This window comes from Aphis gossypii, chromosome 2 (genome assembly GCF_020184175.1).
Source record: "Aphis gossypii isolate Hap1 chromosome 2, ASM2018417v2, whole genome shotgun sequence".
Classification (NCBI taxonomy): Eukaryota; Metazoa; Arthropoda; class Insecta; order Hemiptera; family Aphididae; genus Aphis; species Aphis gossypii.
This window is the reverse complement of record NC_065531.1, coordinates 35948359-35969065: the sequence shown is the minus strand read 5'-3', so window position 1 is coordinate 35969065 and position 20707 is coordinate 35948359. Positions and strand designations below refer to the sequence as shown.

General features: G+C 24.0%; 1 protein-coding gene across 7 annotated transcripts in view; it reads right to left on the bottom strand.

Annotated features, from left to right (window-relative positions):
* The window catches only part of LOC114127237 (tachykinin-like peptides receptor 86C), a 110913-nt gene that overhangs the window by 2003 nt on the left and 88203 nt on the right, over positions 1-20707 (bottom strand). For 6 of the 7 annotated variants that reach the window (XM_027991444.2, XM_027991451.2, XM_027991441.2 and 3 more), the window contains exons 5-9: positions 10829-10963; positions 10137-10217; positions 4545-4695; positions 551-747; positions 357-487 (exon numbers count right to left, since the gene is read on the bottom strand). In XM_027991444.2, coding sequence (XP_027847245.1) covers positions 357-487; positions 551-747; positions 4545-4695; positions 10137-10217; positions 10829-10963 — 695 coding nt within the window. The remainder of the gene's footprint in view (positions 1-356; positions 488-550; positions 748-4544; positions 4696-10136; positions 10218-10828; positions 10964-20707) is intronic. The other variant, XM_050201208.1, reaches the window with a different exon arrangement.

The following is a 20707-nucleotide window of genomic DNA, read 5'->3' as shown; positions in this document are numbered from 1 at the left end:
AATAAGTTATTAATTTTTGATGATTTTGAAAATAAGTATAATATTATTTATTTTAAAGCTATTAAACCTACCATTTTAACTTTTTCTCCTTATCTCATTATATATTTGTAAAATTGTTTATTTTTATTCATACTTAAACTGATTAATACCTAATCTTTTATTTTATAGTAATCATTTAAGTTATCATTCAACATCTAATTATCCATGCATTTGAGAGAATTTTTTTTATTATAATAACAATTTTTTTCTACTTATTTATTTTTTGATTTAGTGCTTTGATATTTAATGATTAATGACTGAATTATACAATATACTAATCTATTATATTATATTTTTATGTATTTCAAAGAAGTTACCTGATTTGGATCGGGTTAAGTAATATTGAGATTCACCGTTCATTCGAATTACGTTTAGATTAATAGAATCTTTGTCAGGATTTCTTAAGCCTCCACAGTAGCATATGATCAACTTAAAATAAGCTCTGAATCTGTTTTTAAAATATTTATCAATTATTCAACAATATCGCGATGATTAGAAAATAACCACATACCTAGGATTCATCCAGTAATAAATTATTGGATTCACCATCGAGTTTGACATTGCTAACCAATAGAAACTCAGGAACAGATCTTGCACATACGTCTTGACTACTATGCTTTTGTTGTGGTATGCGTATACGAAATACGAGTGATAAGGTAGCCAACAAATTAAGAAAATTGTTACTACTACAGCGAACATTCTGACAACCTAGAAAATCAAATCAAATATTATGTAAAATTGTGTAACATTTTCCCCCTAAATTGCAATCAATAACGTTATTGTTAATTTAATCTTATTATAATATAATATTGTATATACTATATAACATGTATGTATTCAATTTTAGCTTTAAAAATTTAACTTGTAGGATATGAATCATAATATATTTAAGAAAAAATATTAAGATACAAAAATAATAAATTATTAATATTGTATCTTTTAACAATGGTTTTATATGACAAAGTTACGATTATATATATATTTATTTTCCATATTAGGTACAATGTAGGTACATACGCGGATTAATAAAATGTAACATCAAGTGGGGATCCCGTTGAGCTCATAAAGTTTTTTTTTCTGTTCCAAAATACAGGAATTATTGACCACAGAAAAGAATGGATTACATTTTGACTGTATCATAAACCAACTGAACCATTTGTCCTGAAAACACCCCAGTGCCTTCGACCGGAATTAAGTGTTTCATAATATACTTGCGTCATTGATTTTTAAATCATATTTATGGCTGTGGTTAACGTCTTGCACCGAGAGTGATGTTACCAGGGTATATTATGTTGGGACAAAAATAAACCACATTCAATCGTGAAAACATGAGCCGATTAAAATTCACTGTCTTAGTTCAATCTAGAGTTCCAAATAAAGGATTTCACAGAACTAGATCTTATGTTTCGTTATTGTTAACATTCATATAACGAGAAAAATATCATTACAACATATACATTTTGAATGTACTTTTCATCACAGTTAATGTAAAATTTAAATCCAAATAGATAGAACAATTTTTATAGTAAATTATTTTTCAATAGAATTCCTATTTAATTATTTAGTATATTTATTGTTGTGATTACTCAAGGGATATCATTCATACAAAATCGAAATAATTTTATAGATGGAATTTACTGAAAAATACGTGTTAACCATTGCATAATAATTATTAATGATTTGATCAAATTAAAAATATTTTTCTTTAATGAATATCGTTACATAAAATTGTAAGTATCAATTTTTGTATGCACAAAAAATAAATAAAAACTATAATAATAAAAATAATAGTTATACTTGAAATATAAAAATGGAGTGTTAATGTATGTGTTTATATTTATGTAAAAGTATCTTAACAGTTATTAATGGGTTTGTAATAAAAACATGGAAGAATACTAAAAACAAAAAGTGATTTAATAGCTAAATCTGTTATTTTGATGCTCGCAAAAACAACATAGGTAATTTTTTGAGGGCATCTTTATCAGTATTTTACGAAAATAAATAAGGTAGTTAGTAAATGGAGTATTAAAACGAAGAAATTGTAATAAAGTTATAATACATATTATACTATACAGATTATACATTATTTTATACACTTTTATTTTGTTTATTAAATTTAAAGTATAATATAAAATATAATGAAGTATTATTTATATAAAAACTAATTTTATAAGTATTTAAGATGTAATTTAATAACATCTTTTTTTAATCTTAACATGAAGTATATTTTTTCATATTTTCAATTTTCTTGCTGTTATTAAAATATATTTAATTTTTTTAACTTGCTACTTTAAATAATTCAAATTCAAATTTTCTAAAATACATTTTTATTTACATTCTCTTTATTGTGTGTTAAATTAGTAAAACCAATAAAATTTAAAAACTTTTAGTATGCATTTTTGAAGCTGTATTTTTATTTAGTACTGCTGAAATTTTAAGTTTAAAAACAACATATACATTAGAGCTGAAGGTTCAAAATTAAAGTTTTATTTATTCTTTTGAGTGCTACATTTACAACATTACATAGATTTACGCTAACAATATGGATAGCGAGGGTGATTTATGTTTTGAGTTAGAATATTTGGTTGTTGAATGAAGACTTTCACGATGATTGCGAAAGCTTGAAACATACCAGAAGAAAGAATTTTTTTATTTACGCAAATTGATTCAATTATGATATAGGTACTTACATTAAAATTAACTTAAAACTCTTTGGTGATTTTTGGTTGTTGCAATAAACATTAAATATTAATAATTATAATATTTTAAAATTATTTACGTAAGTTGTATTGGGATGATAATGTATTAAGACGCAATTTTATTTAAGAAGTAGCTAAACAAATTAAAAGGAAAATATTTAAATATTACGGTTTAAAATTCTTGCATAATATACATATCTAATATAAATATTTTTAAAATAGAACAACATAATATACGGTCAAATAATATGGTTCATAATAAAAGTACTATATTATTATAATTATCTATTTTTTGTCTATATTAATATAAAATATGTTCAATGATTACTGACAAAAATTTGTCGGGTTTAATATAATCCTTATTTTATTAATATTTTAATAGTAGAATCGTCAAATTAAAAAATATTTCTAGTTTTATGACATTCTTTCTAATCACTACACTCCTAAAAACGATATAATTGATATTATTTATCTTATTGATGATTATGCACATAAATGTTTCTACAATAGCTGATGTTTGTCAGAAAATATAGTTTTAACAGCGATAAGCAGTATTCTTGAAATTAAAAAGAATAAACTATGTGTATTAGTTATTTATAAATTAGATATCAACATTAAAAAAAAAAAAAAAATACAAACTTCCTACATTAGGAAGATCATAGGGGTGTATTAATATATTTAGTTTGAGAATACCTTCTGTCAAATAATTTGTGTTAATATTTTACGTTAAAGGTGATTAAGTTAGATTATTGTATTTATGTTGTTTCTTTTTGGTTTAAATGCATCACAAAAAAAATGGTAAAAATTTTGATAATGTTAAAATACAATAAAAAAATGTATTACTTATTTAGTATTTGAATATCTAAATTTCAAGTTTTGAATACAAAAAGTTGCAAAATCAATAAAAAAATAAATTCATTATCACGAAAATATCTAATTGATCGGTACATGTAATATTTCAAGTTTTTTCCATGACTAATTATTAAAAACTACACTTTTTAGAAAAACGGCGGTTCAATAGCTTCACTTATGATTTAAAATTGTATTCAACTTAGTTTCTACAAAACTGAAAACATCTACTTGGAAATGAATTTTTTAAATTTTAAATTTCTTAGGATGTTATACAAAAATGTTTTTAACATATCGAATAAAAATATTGTAGTAAAAATGGAAAAAGACTGTTATATACTTATATGTATTCAGATAATCAGATTATATAATAAAAATATAAATCAAGTTTATGCATTAAATATTTTTAATTTAAGATTTTTTCACTGAAAAATAAGTGTTTATGTTTCCTGATAACTGCGTATTACGTCATTGAAACTAAATATATGAAAAAAAATGTTTGAAACTGTCTTAACATAGAATCGATTTACATAATATAACACACAAATGATAAAGAAACTGCTCATTTGCAAGGTTCAACCTAGTTTTTTCTTGCTTGCGATACGGACTCCAAAATAATTTATTTCCTCTCAGGAATCCAATAAAATATGTTAATTAGATAAACACACACACTCACACATACATATACTTGTATTTTGTTAATATTATATTGTATTTTTATTATTTCAAATTATTTCATATTTCATATTCGAATTAATATTATTATTAATCATTTTGTCAAACCTTTTTATACATTGGACTATCATCTGTTTTAATAATGAATAAATTATATAATATATTAAAATATTTTTAATCCCTTAGTCATGATTTTAATAAATCTGTTTCGATATTCAATAGTATGTATTTTCAAAATAATATTATGTTTTTATAGTTAAAACGGCTGTCGGTGGTACTCACTTTTCTCTTCGATTTGATTGACTCCACATGTCTTTGTGTCATCTGTCCAATGGTTTTACTTCCCCAAAGTTCTCTACCCATGATCGTGTAGCATACAGCCATCACTGTCAATGGTATTATATAAGTGACGCATAGAAATAATATATTATATCTGTAAAGTAAAAATGCGTTGTATCATTAGCGTTAAATTCATGGTATATACAATATATTTTGAACACGTAATTGGAAAAATGGGTCAAAAAATTAAATCTAAAACTATTTATGCATTTTGTGCTTTTATGTTATAAAATGAGACTATCATTTTTAAGTGATTTAGTGGCTATATTGTACACCTACTCGAAGAGCGTATTTGTTCAACCAAAATAATAAATACGCGGTGAAATGCGAATGTTAATCGATTGAATAATTTTATTGGCTTTAATCTGTTTTAAATGTCAAGTTATTTTTATGAAACACAATAGTTTAGCTTGTTTATTGTATAAAATAGAAAAAAATAAAAAATATAATGAATTATTCAAACATTTAATCTATTGTAAGTAATGGCGAATCAATATAGTTAGGTATTTCATTGTTTTATTCATGTGAAAAACACCATTAGGCTTTGTGTAAACATAAAGTTCTCAACATGTACAATAAAGTAAAAACATTAAAAATATATTGAGTTTTGAGATTAGATATATATATCATTAAAGTTTGAGTTAGTGATATATAGAATATGAAATACTTAAATGTATGTATTAGAAATGCAAGTAGGTATAAATAATATTGAGTAATGAGTACACTAGTTATATAATTATATCGTATTCGTTTGATGTTAGTTTCTGTGTGTTTAAATTTTATTACTTTAATATTTTTTTTATAATCAATAAACTGATTTCATTATTTTAAAGTGTACTACACTACTGCATTTTAAGTAGTTGTCTTAAAATTGTACATGTAAAATGTACTGTAAATGAATATAATATACACGTGTGTATTAATTATATTTTCAATGGAATGTAACCTGATTATTTGTTATATTAAATAACATTCAAAACATTATATTTACTGTGTAAAATGTATAATATCATTAATATCTAGTTTTGAGAAATTTTAAAGTACCCTTAGGCATATACGTATTAAAACAAACGTTCTCAAGATGTTTACCTATAAGGATAAATACATTATAAGCGGATTTCTACTATGTGTTTAGTGGTAATACATGAATAGTTTTAGCTAAGTTGTTTATTTAAAAAAAGTTTAAATATTATATTATGATAATACACAATGTTGTTTGTGTTGAAAATTGAAATAGTCTAAGCTGTGCCGAAGAATGGATTAATCCATTTTGAGTATTATATTATATATTATAATGATTAGGTAAAAGATAGGTTTTTTTCATCATAGTTCACTTAATTCCGTGTCTAGAATAATTTTAGCTCTTTGTAAAATTAAAATTTTTTCTACTCACAATAGTTATAATTAGTACATATTAAAATTATTATATTATGTGTACTTTACATTTTGACTCCTAACTATAAAGTACTTTTATATAGTCTAACTTATTTTTAAACTACAGAATGCACATGACAAAATTTCTTAGAAGTGTTTTACTTTTTATTTTTTTAATATCTTTTAGAAAATTTTCAACACAACATTTACCTTTAAATAATGATACTTATAAGTTCATTCATCAATTTATAGTAAATATAAATGGACAGTTAAAAAAAAAAAAACAAAAATAATTTAAAAAACAGGGTTTGTAGGTCTTACGCTGGTACACCAAAATTCTAAATCAGAAATTTCTAAAAAAAAACTTTCGTACTATACATTTTTCTCTACCATGAATGATTCGTATAATAGAATGGCTGTAACATAATTACTTTATACATAGCGTGCTGTTCTATTTAAATGCTTTTTATTAAAATTTGTATTGTAAGTCGTGTGTTTCAATAGGTACTATAAGAAAACTGTATTGAATCATTTATTCATCTAAGTCGCGTAGCAGTTGTTGTTCTGCTTAAAAAGAAGGGTCACAGTTGTTTTTGCATATCAACCAATTTGGTTTTGAATTTTAAAATATAATTTACTTTTGGACACGTAAAAAGATTGAATTTCTAAATTAACGTGTCATCCCTTTTCAGTACTGTCCTGGACTCGGAAACAAAACATTTGTTTATGTCAATATATATAAAAAGATCAAAATCTCCCACATATAGGTCGTTTCAAAATATAGGTTTTACCTTTCTAAAAACAATATAATATTATAAATATATTATATAATATTGCTTTTTATTTTTATTGAATAAATAAAATATAAGAAAATATATTATGTATCTAATATATAAATGTAAAACAGTATTAGAAGAATAAGTCTAGTCTAATGTATAAACATATTTGTGCATTTCAATTTCTAAAGCTATTACTAATCTATTACTTATTTGAAATTTAATTTGGAGTGTTTAACTAGGTTGTAAAAAAGTTAATGAATAAATATATTAAATGACTTATATACTCGGTAAAAGTTTTTAAATGGTAAAGACAGTTTTTAAAGTCAATACAAAAACTGTGATAATGTTATAAATAAATTGGAAGTGATAAATAACTAAATTGTTGTTATTTGTTTGTTTTGATGTGTTTGAAATGATAACGAAACGATAATGACAGAACACATCTATTGAAATATATATTCATTTTGTTTTACATTTCTTATAGGGAGAATTAGTGAAACTATCGATTTTAAAAATCGGGGTTTTCAATAAATGATGAGTATGTTCACTAAATATTATAAGTGTAAAAAAAATATTACATTTAGTAATTATGTACTAATAGTTGAATGGATAACAACATGATTTTGCGATAAAATTTCTAAAAAAAAAAAAAATAATCGAGAAGAAATAATTGCTAATTTATACACCTTTTGAAGTGATAGACGTGGAAAACATTAGATGAAGATTGAAATTTTAAAAGAGATGTGGTGGTTGTATCTCGAGAAAATCATTTTTTTTCTAATTGCATGTTATATACCTTATTCTTAATATATTAATGATTAATATTTATTTGTTATTTATGTTATAATAATTCAACTTTGAAAATTTGATAGTTCACTATTTTATAGTACCTTGCCGTATAAATGACTTGTATTATCAATATTGATATTTTTTCACATATAATTATATAAGTTACTATATTTTTTTTTTTATCATTATTAGCCTTCCGAATATTATACCGATTTTTTTCATAATAATAAAATTTTAATTGCATACAATTCTAGACATTTAAAAAAAAAAAATTCTCTAACTCTTATCATACTCTCTTGTGTTCTCTAATGCTACATACCTATTAAATATTTAATCCATTGGATAACATCGTGTACGTGTTTCCATGAGGAAGCAATTACTGTTGTAAATCGATTACAGACCATATTATTTAATATCAATGATATCTATTCTATTGTGATATATTACACTTTTATAGTTTTACATTTCTAATATATTTTATTATAACCTCTTATAACTTACTGAAGTCATATGAAACGGTTGGCTAACCAATAATAGTATTCGTATTACTGCTGAATTTTGCAACCTGGTATATCTACGAGTATTAGCATATTATTATCTACAAATTACTTTCTAGCTTTAGTTCTGTGATCTTGTAATACTAAGCCATCAGCTTACTGTGGTTTTTTCATTATTACTAAAAAGCCATTATAATAATTTTAGAAACATTCTCACATTTTTACTTTATTCCATTTTTATTTTTTCTGCACGCTACAACAAGAAGTTTTAATTTATACCTTTATCAAATTATTTTAGATTTTCCTCATTACTCAATTTAGAGAAATATTATGTTCTTATCTCGTATAAACTTGTATTAAACTTTTATTTACTTCTAGTAACCACTCTTTTAACAATAATTTCAATTTTATTTTATTGATATAATATATTGATTTTTAACAAAAATACTGTCATAAAATATAATATTATTAAAAATATGTATACCTACATACAATTTATTTTGTACACTACGACATACATAAAATAGAACAGATCGTGCATGGTACGCTACTGTAGATATAGTAATAGCGGCGATGGCATAAGTACACATTTTCGAAATCGTATCTGACACCACAAAAGCGCAGTTTTTGTTTTTAAAAAAGACCCGGGCACGTTGTGATAATAAATCGAATGCCCAGAAGTCAGTTTTGTCGGAGAGACAGCGTGGCGCTACTTTTTTAAACTCTATACTCATTCTTTCCATTTAATTCCGGTAGAATAATGTTTCCTTCTCTATACCTTGTTCTTTTAACCCGCAGCCGATAAATGACAACGACCGTGTACCCTAACCATTATCGCTCGTTCGTGTCGAGTCTCTCTCGGCCCATGTATTCGTTAAAATCTCATTAATATCACGCGAATCCACCGGTAACTCTGAACATGGTGTTCAGACGGTTATTTACTCAAAAACACTATGATGAGAGACGTATTTAAAAGACGTCGCCGTGTTGCGATCAGTCAGTGGTCGTTTGTCTATGTCGTCAGCACCCATCACCGTCTCCCCATAGAACGTTTTTTTCCCGTCATCCACTTCAATTCGTTGTAGGTGGTTCAATTGGCACCCGAAATAAATATGCGTTTTTTATAGGTTTACGTCGGACTGACGTACACCACGATCGTTTATATAATACACAATATAATATATTAACGGTCACAACGATATTTTATTTTAATGGTATGCTGACGCAGTATAATGTAGGTACCTACTGACAGAGGATTTTTTTTCGCAATTTAACCGTGTTATACCACATTGTTTGTGCTATGTGGAAAATTTCTCGCGTTTCAAAAATTAATTAAAACAACAAAGCAATGTAAACAAAATATCACGGAAGTTTCAGAGAATACATTTATCTAGCTTTGAAAAAAAAGGTTCTGCTGTTGAGTGGTTTGGTCACAGCAATTGAAAAATGAATAATTCCAAACCATCGAAATAAAATCATTGGTAAAAGTTATTATTAAGTTTATAGTAATATTTGGAAATATGTTCATTAAAAAGTTACGATCATTAAACTTAAATTTTTATCCGTTTACTAACCAAATAAAGGGACATAATATAATATGTATAAATTATTTATAATAAAAGCATATATTTTCTTTGTATAAATGGATAATTTCTCAACTTAATTTAAGATATTTTAACTTTGGTAGTGATTTATTTATAATTTATTTCTTAAACATTAGAAAGATACATTTTTAATTAACGATATTTGATAAAAAAAAAAAAAGTGGATAAAATGAATAATAACAATGTTCGCTGTATTTGTTTTGATTTAAAATGTCTGATTTTATTCATTAATGGTATTTTGTTGTTTATTACAAGGGTCGATATTTAAATATTAATTAATTACATTCTGTTTTGTTATTGTAACTATATTTGAAAAAATGATTTTATTTGAATGAACGGATTTGCTGATTATAGCATTGAATTTTCGTGAATCGTATCAGTAGGTACCCAGTAATCGTTATAAATCATTTTAAATGAATTCGAATTTTATCGTTGGGACAGATGACAGTGTATTACAGATAAATATGACGTGATTTATTTGAATGTACTAACATGTATTCAGTTTTAGAATTCGGGTACCTTCCGTCTGGCCAAAGTATGTAACACGCCCTTCTTAGTTCTCCATTCATGTATCTAAAACAGGTCAAAATATTATATTAGAAAAACATTAAATAAAGAATGTTTATTTAATATAATACGTAGGTTTGGAGCTTTTATTATGAAATATATAATGCAATATTTGAAATAGTTGTATTTTGTGAAATACCATAAAAATATAAATAAATATTAACTTGATATTAGTAGGTAGTTATTTAAATGATGTATATGAACTACTATTATGGTAAATATTATTAATAAACATTAATATAATATTATCAAGCTAAAGGCTGGATTGTTGAACCAACAATGCAAAATAATTCGGGTTTATTGGAATCTCAGTACATTATACACTCCAATTGTATTGCTTTTATTATATAAACTATTTTGAAATTCAAATGTGTACTTAAAAATATTAAATATATGGTAATATTTAAAAAATATAAACAGTAAGCACATTTGGTTAAGTTTTTAGATTCTGAAATAATTGCCGTTCAGATATACTATGAACAGTAAAAAATGATTTAATCTAATTTGTTTATCTATATTATTATATTATACTAAATATACGTATTATATAGACTAAATATATACACATACAATGAGTAATGAATATTATATAAAATATATCAAAATTAAATTCAAACCTTTTTGTTTTAATGTCAGAATATAAAATGCATGGCATTGCTAGAAAAACACTGATTAACCAAATGAGAACAAGTACCGTTTGTGTTCTCGTCTTTGACCTCCTATGCCGAAGTGGATGGACAATTGCCATGTACCTGATAAAAAGTGATTAAAATTTTAGTTTCAAAAAAAAGTATGTAACAATTAAATTAATTGTATGTTATTTAAAAAAAAGTATTGTGTTGTTGAATAAATTGATAAATATATAACAATAAATAGATATCATAAATTGTATTACTTAAGAATTTTAACTTTTAGTTATAAAATAATTAGGTATAAGCATAGATGCTTTATAAAAAGATGGTTTAAGACATAATTTTAAAACGTTTAAATTTGTGTTTTATGAGTGTAGACATATCTATGTAAAAATATTCTATTCAATATTTTTTAGAGAAAAATATGATAAAAATTACTATAGCCAAAAAAGTTTTTTTTAATAATCTTTATTCATTCAAAATGTCTTGATTTTAAAACTTCTAAAAACTTTTAAACTCAATATTTTAAAATTCTGTCTAAGCATTTACTGCGAGAACGCCGAGAACCATTGTTTTATGATAGTAAAACACTAGAGTAATTAGTGGCTTTTATGACAGGTTGTAAATTAAAGTGAAAATCTGCTAGAATTTGTCCATTAGCTGAGCTTTATTAAACTTGGAAAAATCTTCATACTGTTTAATATACTCAAGTTGTTACGTGTAAGATAACTGAAATGTATTGTTTAATGCTTTAAAGTTGATGTGATCAAATATGAAAAAAATCACTGTATAAATGCAACGCAGTAAGTAGGTATATAAATATAAAACTGAATTACTTTAAAACGTTATGTTAGTTTTATACGATTTGTTGATATAGTATTTTCTTTAGCCAAGTATTAGACAATAGTATACATATATTTATTTATGTACCTACATGATGTCAGAATAAGGCCTCCAAGAATAAAATATGAATACCATACCATAAGTTTATATTTAATACATTGAAAAAAGTGCATAATACATAATAATATGAAAAATAACATGAAACATTAAATGTTTACTATTGCAATAATATGTAATGACCTAAGTACAAATGTACCTTTATAATTATTGTGCTGTTAGTTACATAAAAATGTTAGTTATACTTAATTACTACTTTCGAAAAAATGTCAGTAATAATAATAAAATACCGATTATTCACTATACATTTAATGTAATTTAGTTTAATATTCTCAGTCTTTATTCTTCAATAATCAATTATTTTTATAAATAAATTAAAATTATAAAATTTTAGAATATTGTGTTAGCTATTTGTTTAGATTATTTTTTTAAATAGTTATAACTATTGCTTTAATACTAGCTAATTATAATATTACGGAATATGTGAACTTAAATAACAGCTATAATTATAACATGTTGTTCGTCGTATGCATTATTAGATAAATTTGATAAAACAATCACAATAACAAACGACTATTGAACGATTATTGTGAATAATATTGTATTAGATAATTATGTTATATTGATTGTCTTAGATTATTTTCTTACCCAAAATTTATAAAATTATTTTTATTTTCAAAACACGTTAAAATTGAAAACGTTAATTGATTATTTATCTTGTATGAGTGGTTAAAAGGTAAACATCTGTCGAAAATAATGCGTAGGGTTCTGTAAGTGAGCCATTAATAACATTAATTCCCAAATATTTACTGTTGTTTAGAAATACTTTTGATACTTAGTGGATACATGATTGGTTCAAATTTATTATTGTTATCATTAATTTATTTACAAAAAGGAAATCGGGTGGAAAATTCAATAGAGTAATGATGAGAAACATTGTGTGAAAGGATTTTTCCACTCGGGAAAGTATATAGTTTGGAGGTAAATACTGAGTTCGATAGCGTGACGTCACTTGTTCAATAAAATTGATGATCTAGTGTGCGTTGTCGAATAAGCATATTCATAAAGTTTAAAGTTATGATGGGTCATAAAATGGTAATAAGATTCTCAGAGGTGAAATAAATATAGCTCACGTATATAATATATCATAACCACAATATCACATAAAACACGGATTTTTGTTGTTGCTCTGCAATAGGTTATAATTTATGACTATTTCTTAAATAGATAAGTCATTAATTTAAAATATTATATTCAATAATAATTTTTTTCAAATTTAACATAATTAATTCCGATAATAATTTAATTTTTACACTTAGCAAAATTTACATTATTTTTTACCAAGAACTTACAGAATGTATGAGAATTCAAGTGTATGGACATATTTTTATATATGTTTGCTATATGTATAATAATTAACTAGGTGCATATGTAACTTAAATTTCAAGTAAATTGATAATTGGCTGATTAATGACAATGTAAGACTGTTGAATGATTAATCAAAGCTAATCGTAAAACAGTAGAATATTTGAGTTTGTCTACGATATATTAGATTGTATTATTTTTTGTTCTTATACTTTATCTTTAGATAATCAGTTTTTAATATGCATTCATCGTATCAGAAATTCTATTATAAATTAAAATACAATCCATTTATATATACGTAGATATTATGTGTTATATGTTTGCACTATTTATGACAAAATATATTGCAGATATTACATTTGTAATGAGTTATTATTAATAGATAACTATAAAACATAAAAGTATAGATTATAATTTTGGCGCTTTTATAATACTTCCAACAATTATTATTTATAAAAGTACCTTCAATAAAATGAAAATTATCTGTAAAGCCGATTATAATATATTATATTCTATGTACGTTGTAATATTATACTAATATATCATATATAATCGGATTGTAAATGAGATGAAACAGCTAACTATCACCAATAAAAACACTTACATCTGTCACATACTAACTTAAAAGTCGAAGTTCGTTAGTAGGATAAGATAGTAAACCTATAGGTTAGGTCATATAACGACGTTTACACAATGCGCATTCAAGTAGCAATAATCCAACTCGATAAATGGGAGATGAACCATAATCGAAAACTTATTAAAGGGCCTAATACTGGGTTCGATTAAGGGTCTTACCTAGTTACTTATATAATAAATTTGCCACCTAATTATACGTATTGGTATTTTACTCCAGTAATGTATTACCGTATCTATTAATATATTGTACCAAAAATGGGTCAAATTCAGATATTAATTCTAATAATATAAGAAAAATATCATTTTTTAAATTAATAACAATTAAAATTTGGCCTGTTGTCACTTATCATGGATATTTTTACATATCTTATACAGTGTGTTCTACTGTTTTATGAGGATTCACCCATTGCGTCTTGAAATAACTGAGATTTCATAATTCTGTCTATTTTTTATAAGACTTACGGGGACAACGAATATAAGTATTTAATATTTTAATTTAATTTAATGCTATGGTAAAAAAGTTTAAAAAATAAATTTTTATTTAATTATTAAAAAAAAAAAAAAAAAAATTAAAATAGCTATTTTTTAGTTTATTTTTCTGAAAATGTAAACGTTTCAACATTTTAATTTCATTAATCGTGGTTATTTTTAATATTTTTTTTTTTAGTTTTGATAATTACAAATTACCTTTTGATAATAATTATCAGTAAAAACCCGCAGGCCATATGTTTGATATCATCACTGGCATTATGGTATTAAATAATTAACTATTTTTTTTTCAAAACCAGAAAAAAGTTTAAAAATCTAAATGAAATCATGGAAATAGCATTTTAAAACGTTAACATTTTTAGTAAACTAAACTGCAAAATGAATATTTTTTTAGATTCTGAACGAAGTGATGAATGTATTGATTTTACAATGATGTGTGTTTTTTTTTTTTGTTTTTGTGTCTGTGTACAGCATAACTAGTCGAAATAATGCTCCAATTTCAAACTATGGGGATGGTTTCCGATGGCAAAGTGAATATCCTCAAAGTTTGAAATTGAAGCATTATTTCGACTAGTTATGCTGTACACAGACACAAAAAGAAAGACGGAAAACCGGGAATTTTTACGCAAAACCAGTTTTCGACCAAATCGATTTTTTTTTATGGTTGTAATTCGAAAACTAATCACTGAAAATACTTGAAATTTTCACCAAATGTTAATGTCAGTGGTATCTGTATATAGTTAAATTTTCAAAAAATTTTGACTTTTTTTGAGTTATTTATAGACCACTGAAATTTTCGATTTTTTTGAGAAATTTTTTTTAAAGTGTCGATAAAAAATTTTTGGATGACCAAAAAGTGTTGAAAATTTAATACAAGGTTCCTTATGATTTTTTTTTATTGTAGTTAAAAAAAATTAAAAATCGTTAGTCACAATTTTTTTTTATAAGAGTTTATAATTCAAATTTTTACGAAATCTGTCGAAAACACGAAAATTTGCAAGTAATTTTGAAGTTGAAAAATCATAAAATTTTTTTCTTTTATAACTAAGTTTTGAAAATTTGATGCAAGGTTCTCCATACATTTTTCTTCAAATATCTGTAAAAAAAACTCTACCGGATTCATACAAAAAATTTTTATGAGTGTTTGAAATTTAAATTTTTACAAAACCGCGTTAAATAACGGTTTAGTCTCAAACGATGTTTGATGTTTGTTATAATTATAACTTGAAAATTTTACCAGTTATTTAGATTGGCATTTTATTTACTTGATTTAATTTTCAAAATATTTTGAATTTTTTTGAGCTATTTATAGACAACTGAAATTTTCAATTTTTCTGAAATATTTTTTTTGAAGGGTCGATACAATTTTTTTGGCCCTATCAAAATACTTGAAAATTTTATACAAAGTTCCCCATATGTTATTCTTATAGTGATTAAAAAATTATAAGAATACATAGGCACAATTTTTTTTTATTAGCATTTGAAGTTCAAATTTTGTCGAAAATTCGTCAAAATTATGAATATTTGCAAATTATTTTGTAGATATAATTCATAAAAATGTTTGTATAGGTAGCTAAGAGTTGAAAATTTAATACAAGATTTTTCATAAGTTTAGCTTACAATAATTATAAAAGAACTTAAATTTTGGTGTATTCAGGCCATTTAAACATATATCACCTTTTTCACCAACCACTGGAAATTATATCCTAGGCTGACAAATCATATTCGTTCAGAATCGTTTTTCGTATACAATGATACCTATCATTGCATTCAAATTTAACCTACCCTAGTCCAAGGTCAACCCCACCCCCTAATGTACAGCAGAGCGGTACCCACTTGCCGACTTTTTTTTTTTTGAAAATAATTAAACAAAAAAATATTTTTAAACTTTTATAACAAAACATTAAATTAAATTAAAATATTAAATACTTGTAATCTTTGTCCCCGTGAGTCTTATATAAAAAAAAAAAACAAAATTATGATAACTCCGTTATTTCACAATGGGAAAATCCACACGGGACACTGTATAAATAATACATACTTGTTTTTAAGTTTAATTCAGATACGGGTTCTAGTAGTACGTTTTATAGTAACCTATAATTCGTGGGTGTAACTAACTATGCATAGTAATACATATATATATTATATATATATACATATAATAATATGTATGTATCTACGATTGTGGTTTATTTTGAACATTTAATATTGACATTGTTTCATAATATCACATAATACATTTAAAATATTTGTGCTTATATTTTTAGAATAATGTTTCAACTTCAAATATTATTTTATGTTACACCATAAAAAATATGCAATTTTGTTGCTATCTTTAGAATTTGCACTGTACGCTATAGCTTAATCAGCCTAAGCAGTAATATGGCGTTAGTATTATAACAATTTATCGGATCATTTAATCGGTCTCTTTATGCTTGTTTTTCACGTTCTTGATTCTTGATTTTATTTGTTTTTTTTTTTATATTAGGTTTTTTATAAGCTTTTAGTTTTAAACATTCATACAATATATACTCCAACACGTTTTACTTGCTTGTCAGTTTTCTCCTAAAGATTGGTTTCTTAATGAAGTATTTTTTCTGTTTTGTCTTGTGTAAATTGGTATGGAGTTTAGTGAGTCTGGACGAATATTCTGATTATTACCATAATATGATATAATCAATATTTTAGAATGTGTTTGTTTTTACAATGTTATTTTAAATTTTTATTAAATTTTTTTAATTTTATCATGTTTGTATACATTTTTAAGAGAAGGAGTATTCATAAAACTAAACAAAAATAAAATAAAACTGTTGGAAATCGGTTTTGAAATTAAATTATTTCTTCTATAGTAAGGAGTGAGGATTGGTATGATCATTACTATGCGATTTTAATTTTTTTTTATCTTTTATTCTTATAGATAACGAATAACATTTAGCATATAGTTCTTTCCTGCTATTCATAATGCGAAATTCGAATTTATTGTATTATTTTCAGTTTAAGTACTTTATGTGTATAGTATATACATAAAATATATGTAGATATATAGTGTTTATTATTTATTTATTTCAATAGAATAATGGGCTCTCACTGAGAATCGTGGATGTAAATAGGGTTCTTAAATGCATAGGGTTTGATCCCAAAAGGTTTTAAGAACAAAAAAATGGAAGATTCATCTTCCACCCACTTCATACTCATAATTGTATTTATTATCTATTTTAATTATCATTTATATTTATGTTTGGACGAAACAATGTAATTGTGCTCACATACACATTCGTATACGTGTACAATGTGTACATAGATATTCAGACGACAATGCAGTCCATCTTAATGTAGCGGAACTTGGTGCAATGGTGCAGCAGGCGGATTTTTTTACTACTAACTACTTATAAATTATAACAGATTATTAACTGTTTATAAAACGTTACAACGAAAATCAATGAAAACCTACCAACATAATACATCATTATATATCAAAATTAATTAAAAATTAAATTAAATATTAAATATATTTAAATATATTTATTAATTTTTTTAGCGATGTTGAAATCCAGGAGGTTTTAAATTTCAATAAATTGCAAATTAATAACGTTTTGATTGATTTTTTTTTCATAAAGAGACATTTTTTGCTTCTCTAAAATTCATTAATATATTTTAAATGCGACTTAACGACAAACAAATATTAATAAAACTGAGAATAGAAAAAAAAATATGTCAACTGGTTATAATCAAAATTTAGAATAATAGTGTAATGAAATATTTTTATAATGATCACCTTTATTTAAGTTTAAACCATCAAGCAATATCTATCATATTAGTATTAATATTATGAAATAATATGAATGTTGAAATGTACAAAGTTAATTAATATTATTTACCAACTTTATAAAATACAACGTCCCCAATGTACAATGTTCCCGCGAGAACACTTCGTTTGGTTACCGAATAGGAAGATTTCAGAGTTGAAAAGTTATTGAGAACATTTTTGGCTACTCAGTAGAATATTTTAATGATAATAAGATCCAGGAAAACTTTCCTATTTGAAACTTTCAGATAGCGAAAATAACAATGAAAGTAAATCGGCAGTTTTATAGGAGCTAATTGAAATTCAAAATAGTTTTTTAAGCAGTTTTAATCAATAAATTTTTAGTGATTTGGTAGTTAACATTGTAGTCATAGATTTAACCTAAATAAATTTTGTGAATTCATCAAATTTTAAATACTACACTCAAATTTAATTCAATAAGTTAAGTCACTATTTTAATTTTAAATATTCATTTTTTTTTTCATACTAGGTATTTAATTAATTATTTTTTTTGATCATTTATAAAATACATTTTTTATAACTTATCTGATGAAAATTTTTATCTTGAGTTAATTATTTCTGTCTAAATTCTTAAATTATTTCAAAAAAAAAAGAAAAGATAATAATAATAATATATAAAGACATAAGGAAGTTTTCTTATTTTTATTTTGGTTAAAAATAATAATAATAATTACTGTTATTATTCAATATTATATTTAAATAACTGATTACCAATATAGTTAACAAGTGCAAATATTTTATAAAGATAATTTTTTTTTTATTATAATAATTAAAATAATAATATATTATAATATTAAAAAAAAAAAAATATGAATAGTAATATTAATGATGGTTATAAGTTAGTCATTTTTTCAAAATTTGAATTTTAATAAAATTCATAGTTTATTTTCAAACGTAATTTTTTTTTTCAATTTTAATTCTTATTCAACAAATATTTTAAATAACTATCATCCAGGATAGCGTTTCCCAAACTGTGGTCCGTGGACCCTTAGGGGTCCGCACGTGTACCGGAGGGGGTCGGCGAACGTAAATTGAAAATACTATCTCCAATAAAATATATAAAAACGAAATTTTTATTTTTATTAAAGGGGTCTGCAATCATTTTTACTATTTTACTATCTATAAGGGATCCGGTAGAGGAAAAGTTTGGTAAACCTCTGATTAAGGATCATGCAGTTCTGTAAGACGGCGTAATGTATAGGCAAAAATAGTGTCTATACTTACCGGAGAACATTATTTTACATAGGTAACTTTTTATAATATCGTTAATTCTTTTTTTTTGTTTAGTTTCAAGATTCTCAGTTTAATGAATTATCATTAAAAAACTTACATGTGATATAGCATACAGTTTAATTCAGTCAAGTATAAGATCCATGCAGCAACATACACACGTAAATGTTCATGCGTTAATTACTTATATAATTTAGTTTTTAGTTTTTTTTTACATCATTAGTTCTTAAAAACGGTTTTTTTTTTTTTTTGATATAGTAAATAGTCTTTAAAATTTCATGAATTTTTTCTTGAATTTTATACTGATACTAATAGAGTAAATCATGTTTCAAAACTAATAATTTTAATTTCACAGACGATAAATATTTGCTTGAATGGACATAGAAATTCCGTTGTTAACGGTGTTTTTATTATTTAAATGCCGCTGTATAATATTTTGTCAACAATTATGTATTTTTTTTATGAAAAACAGATAAAAATATAATATTTAATGATATAAACTGCGCTTAATAATTCTGTAAAATATTAGAGATTGATTGGATATAATGCAATCCACCTATAACTTTATATTATATGTAGTTATCGAAACATTTTTTTTTTTAACTGATGTAAAACTGCAGTTATTATAATATTAAGTAAGTTTTTATGTTTTCATAATTTTAATATATAAAGTGATATTATATTAATATTCTATTTTGTATAAATACAAATTTTGATTATAATATTTATGTATAATCCTAAGTATAATACAATATTATATTAAAATATTTTTCCACATTTTTACTTAGAAAAATAAACGGAAATATAAAATTATACAACCTTAATGTTAATGATGTAAAATTAATTTTAGCTGTAATATATTATTTAGATTTGCAAAGAAAAGCTTAATATAGTATTCAAGCTAAGCTATTTCTAAGCTAAGTATTCAATTGTTTGATATATTTATTAATAAATCACGAATTTTATTCAAGATATTACATTCTATAAGTTCTATGTTTCTGGTTAAAAGATTTGATGTGGTTTCAATGATTGGCTGAAATAATATTAACTTCTATAATTAAACTAAAATGTTTTTGCTTCATTATTTAATTTTTAACAGTAAGTGACTGTGATCGATTTTAATTATTAGTATACGAATTTTCACATAATTAAACTTTCTTAATGTCTTAAATATACTCAATACTTCACAAACCTAAATTTGTATTATCTACAGTAAAGTAAAATAATACTAGTTGTCAGTATTCAATTAATTTAAAACAAATAATATATTATAACTGTTTTATGAAATATGTGTTCAAATTAAATTATTTTTAAATAATAAACTCTTAAAAGGAATATTAAGTCTGGATTTATAAGTATATTGGAAATGTACTCGTGTTTAAATATCAATACTAGTATTTATAAGACTTTTCTTGAAA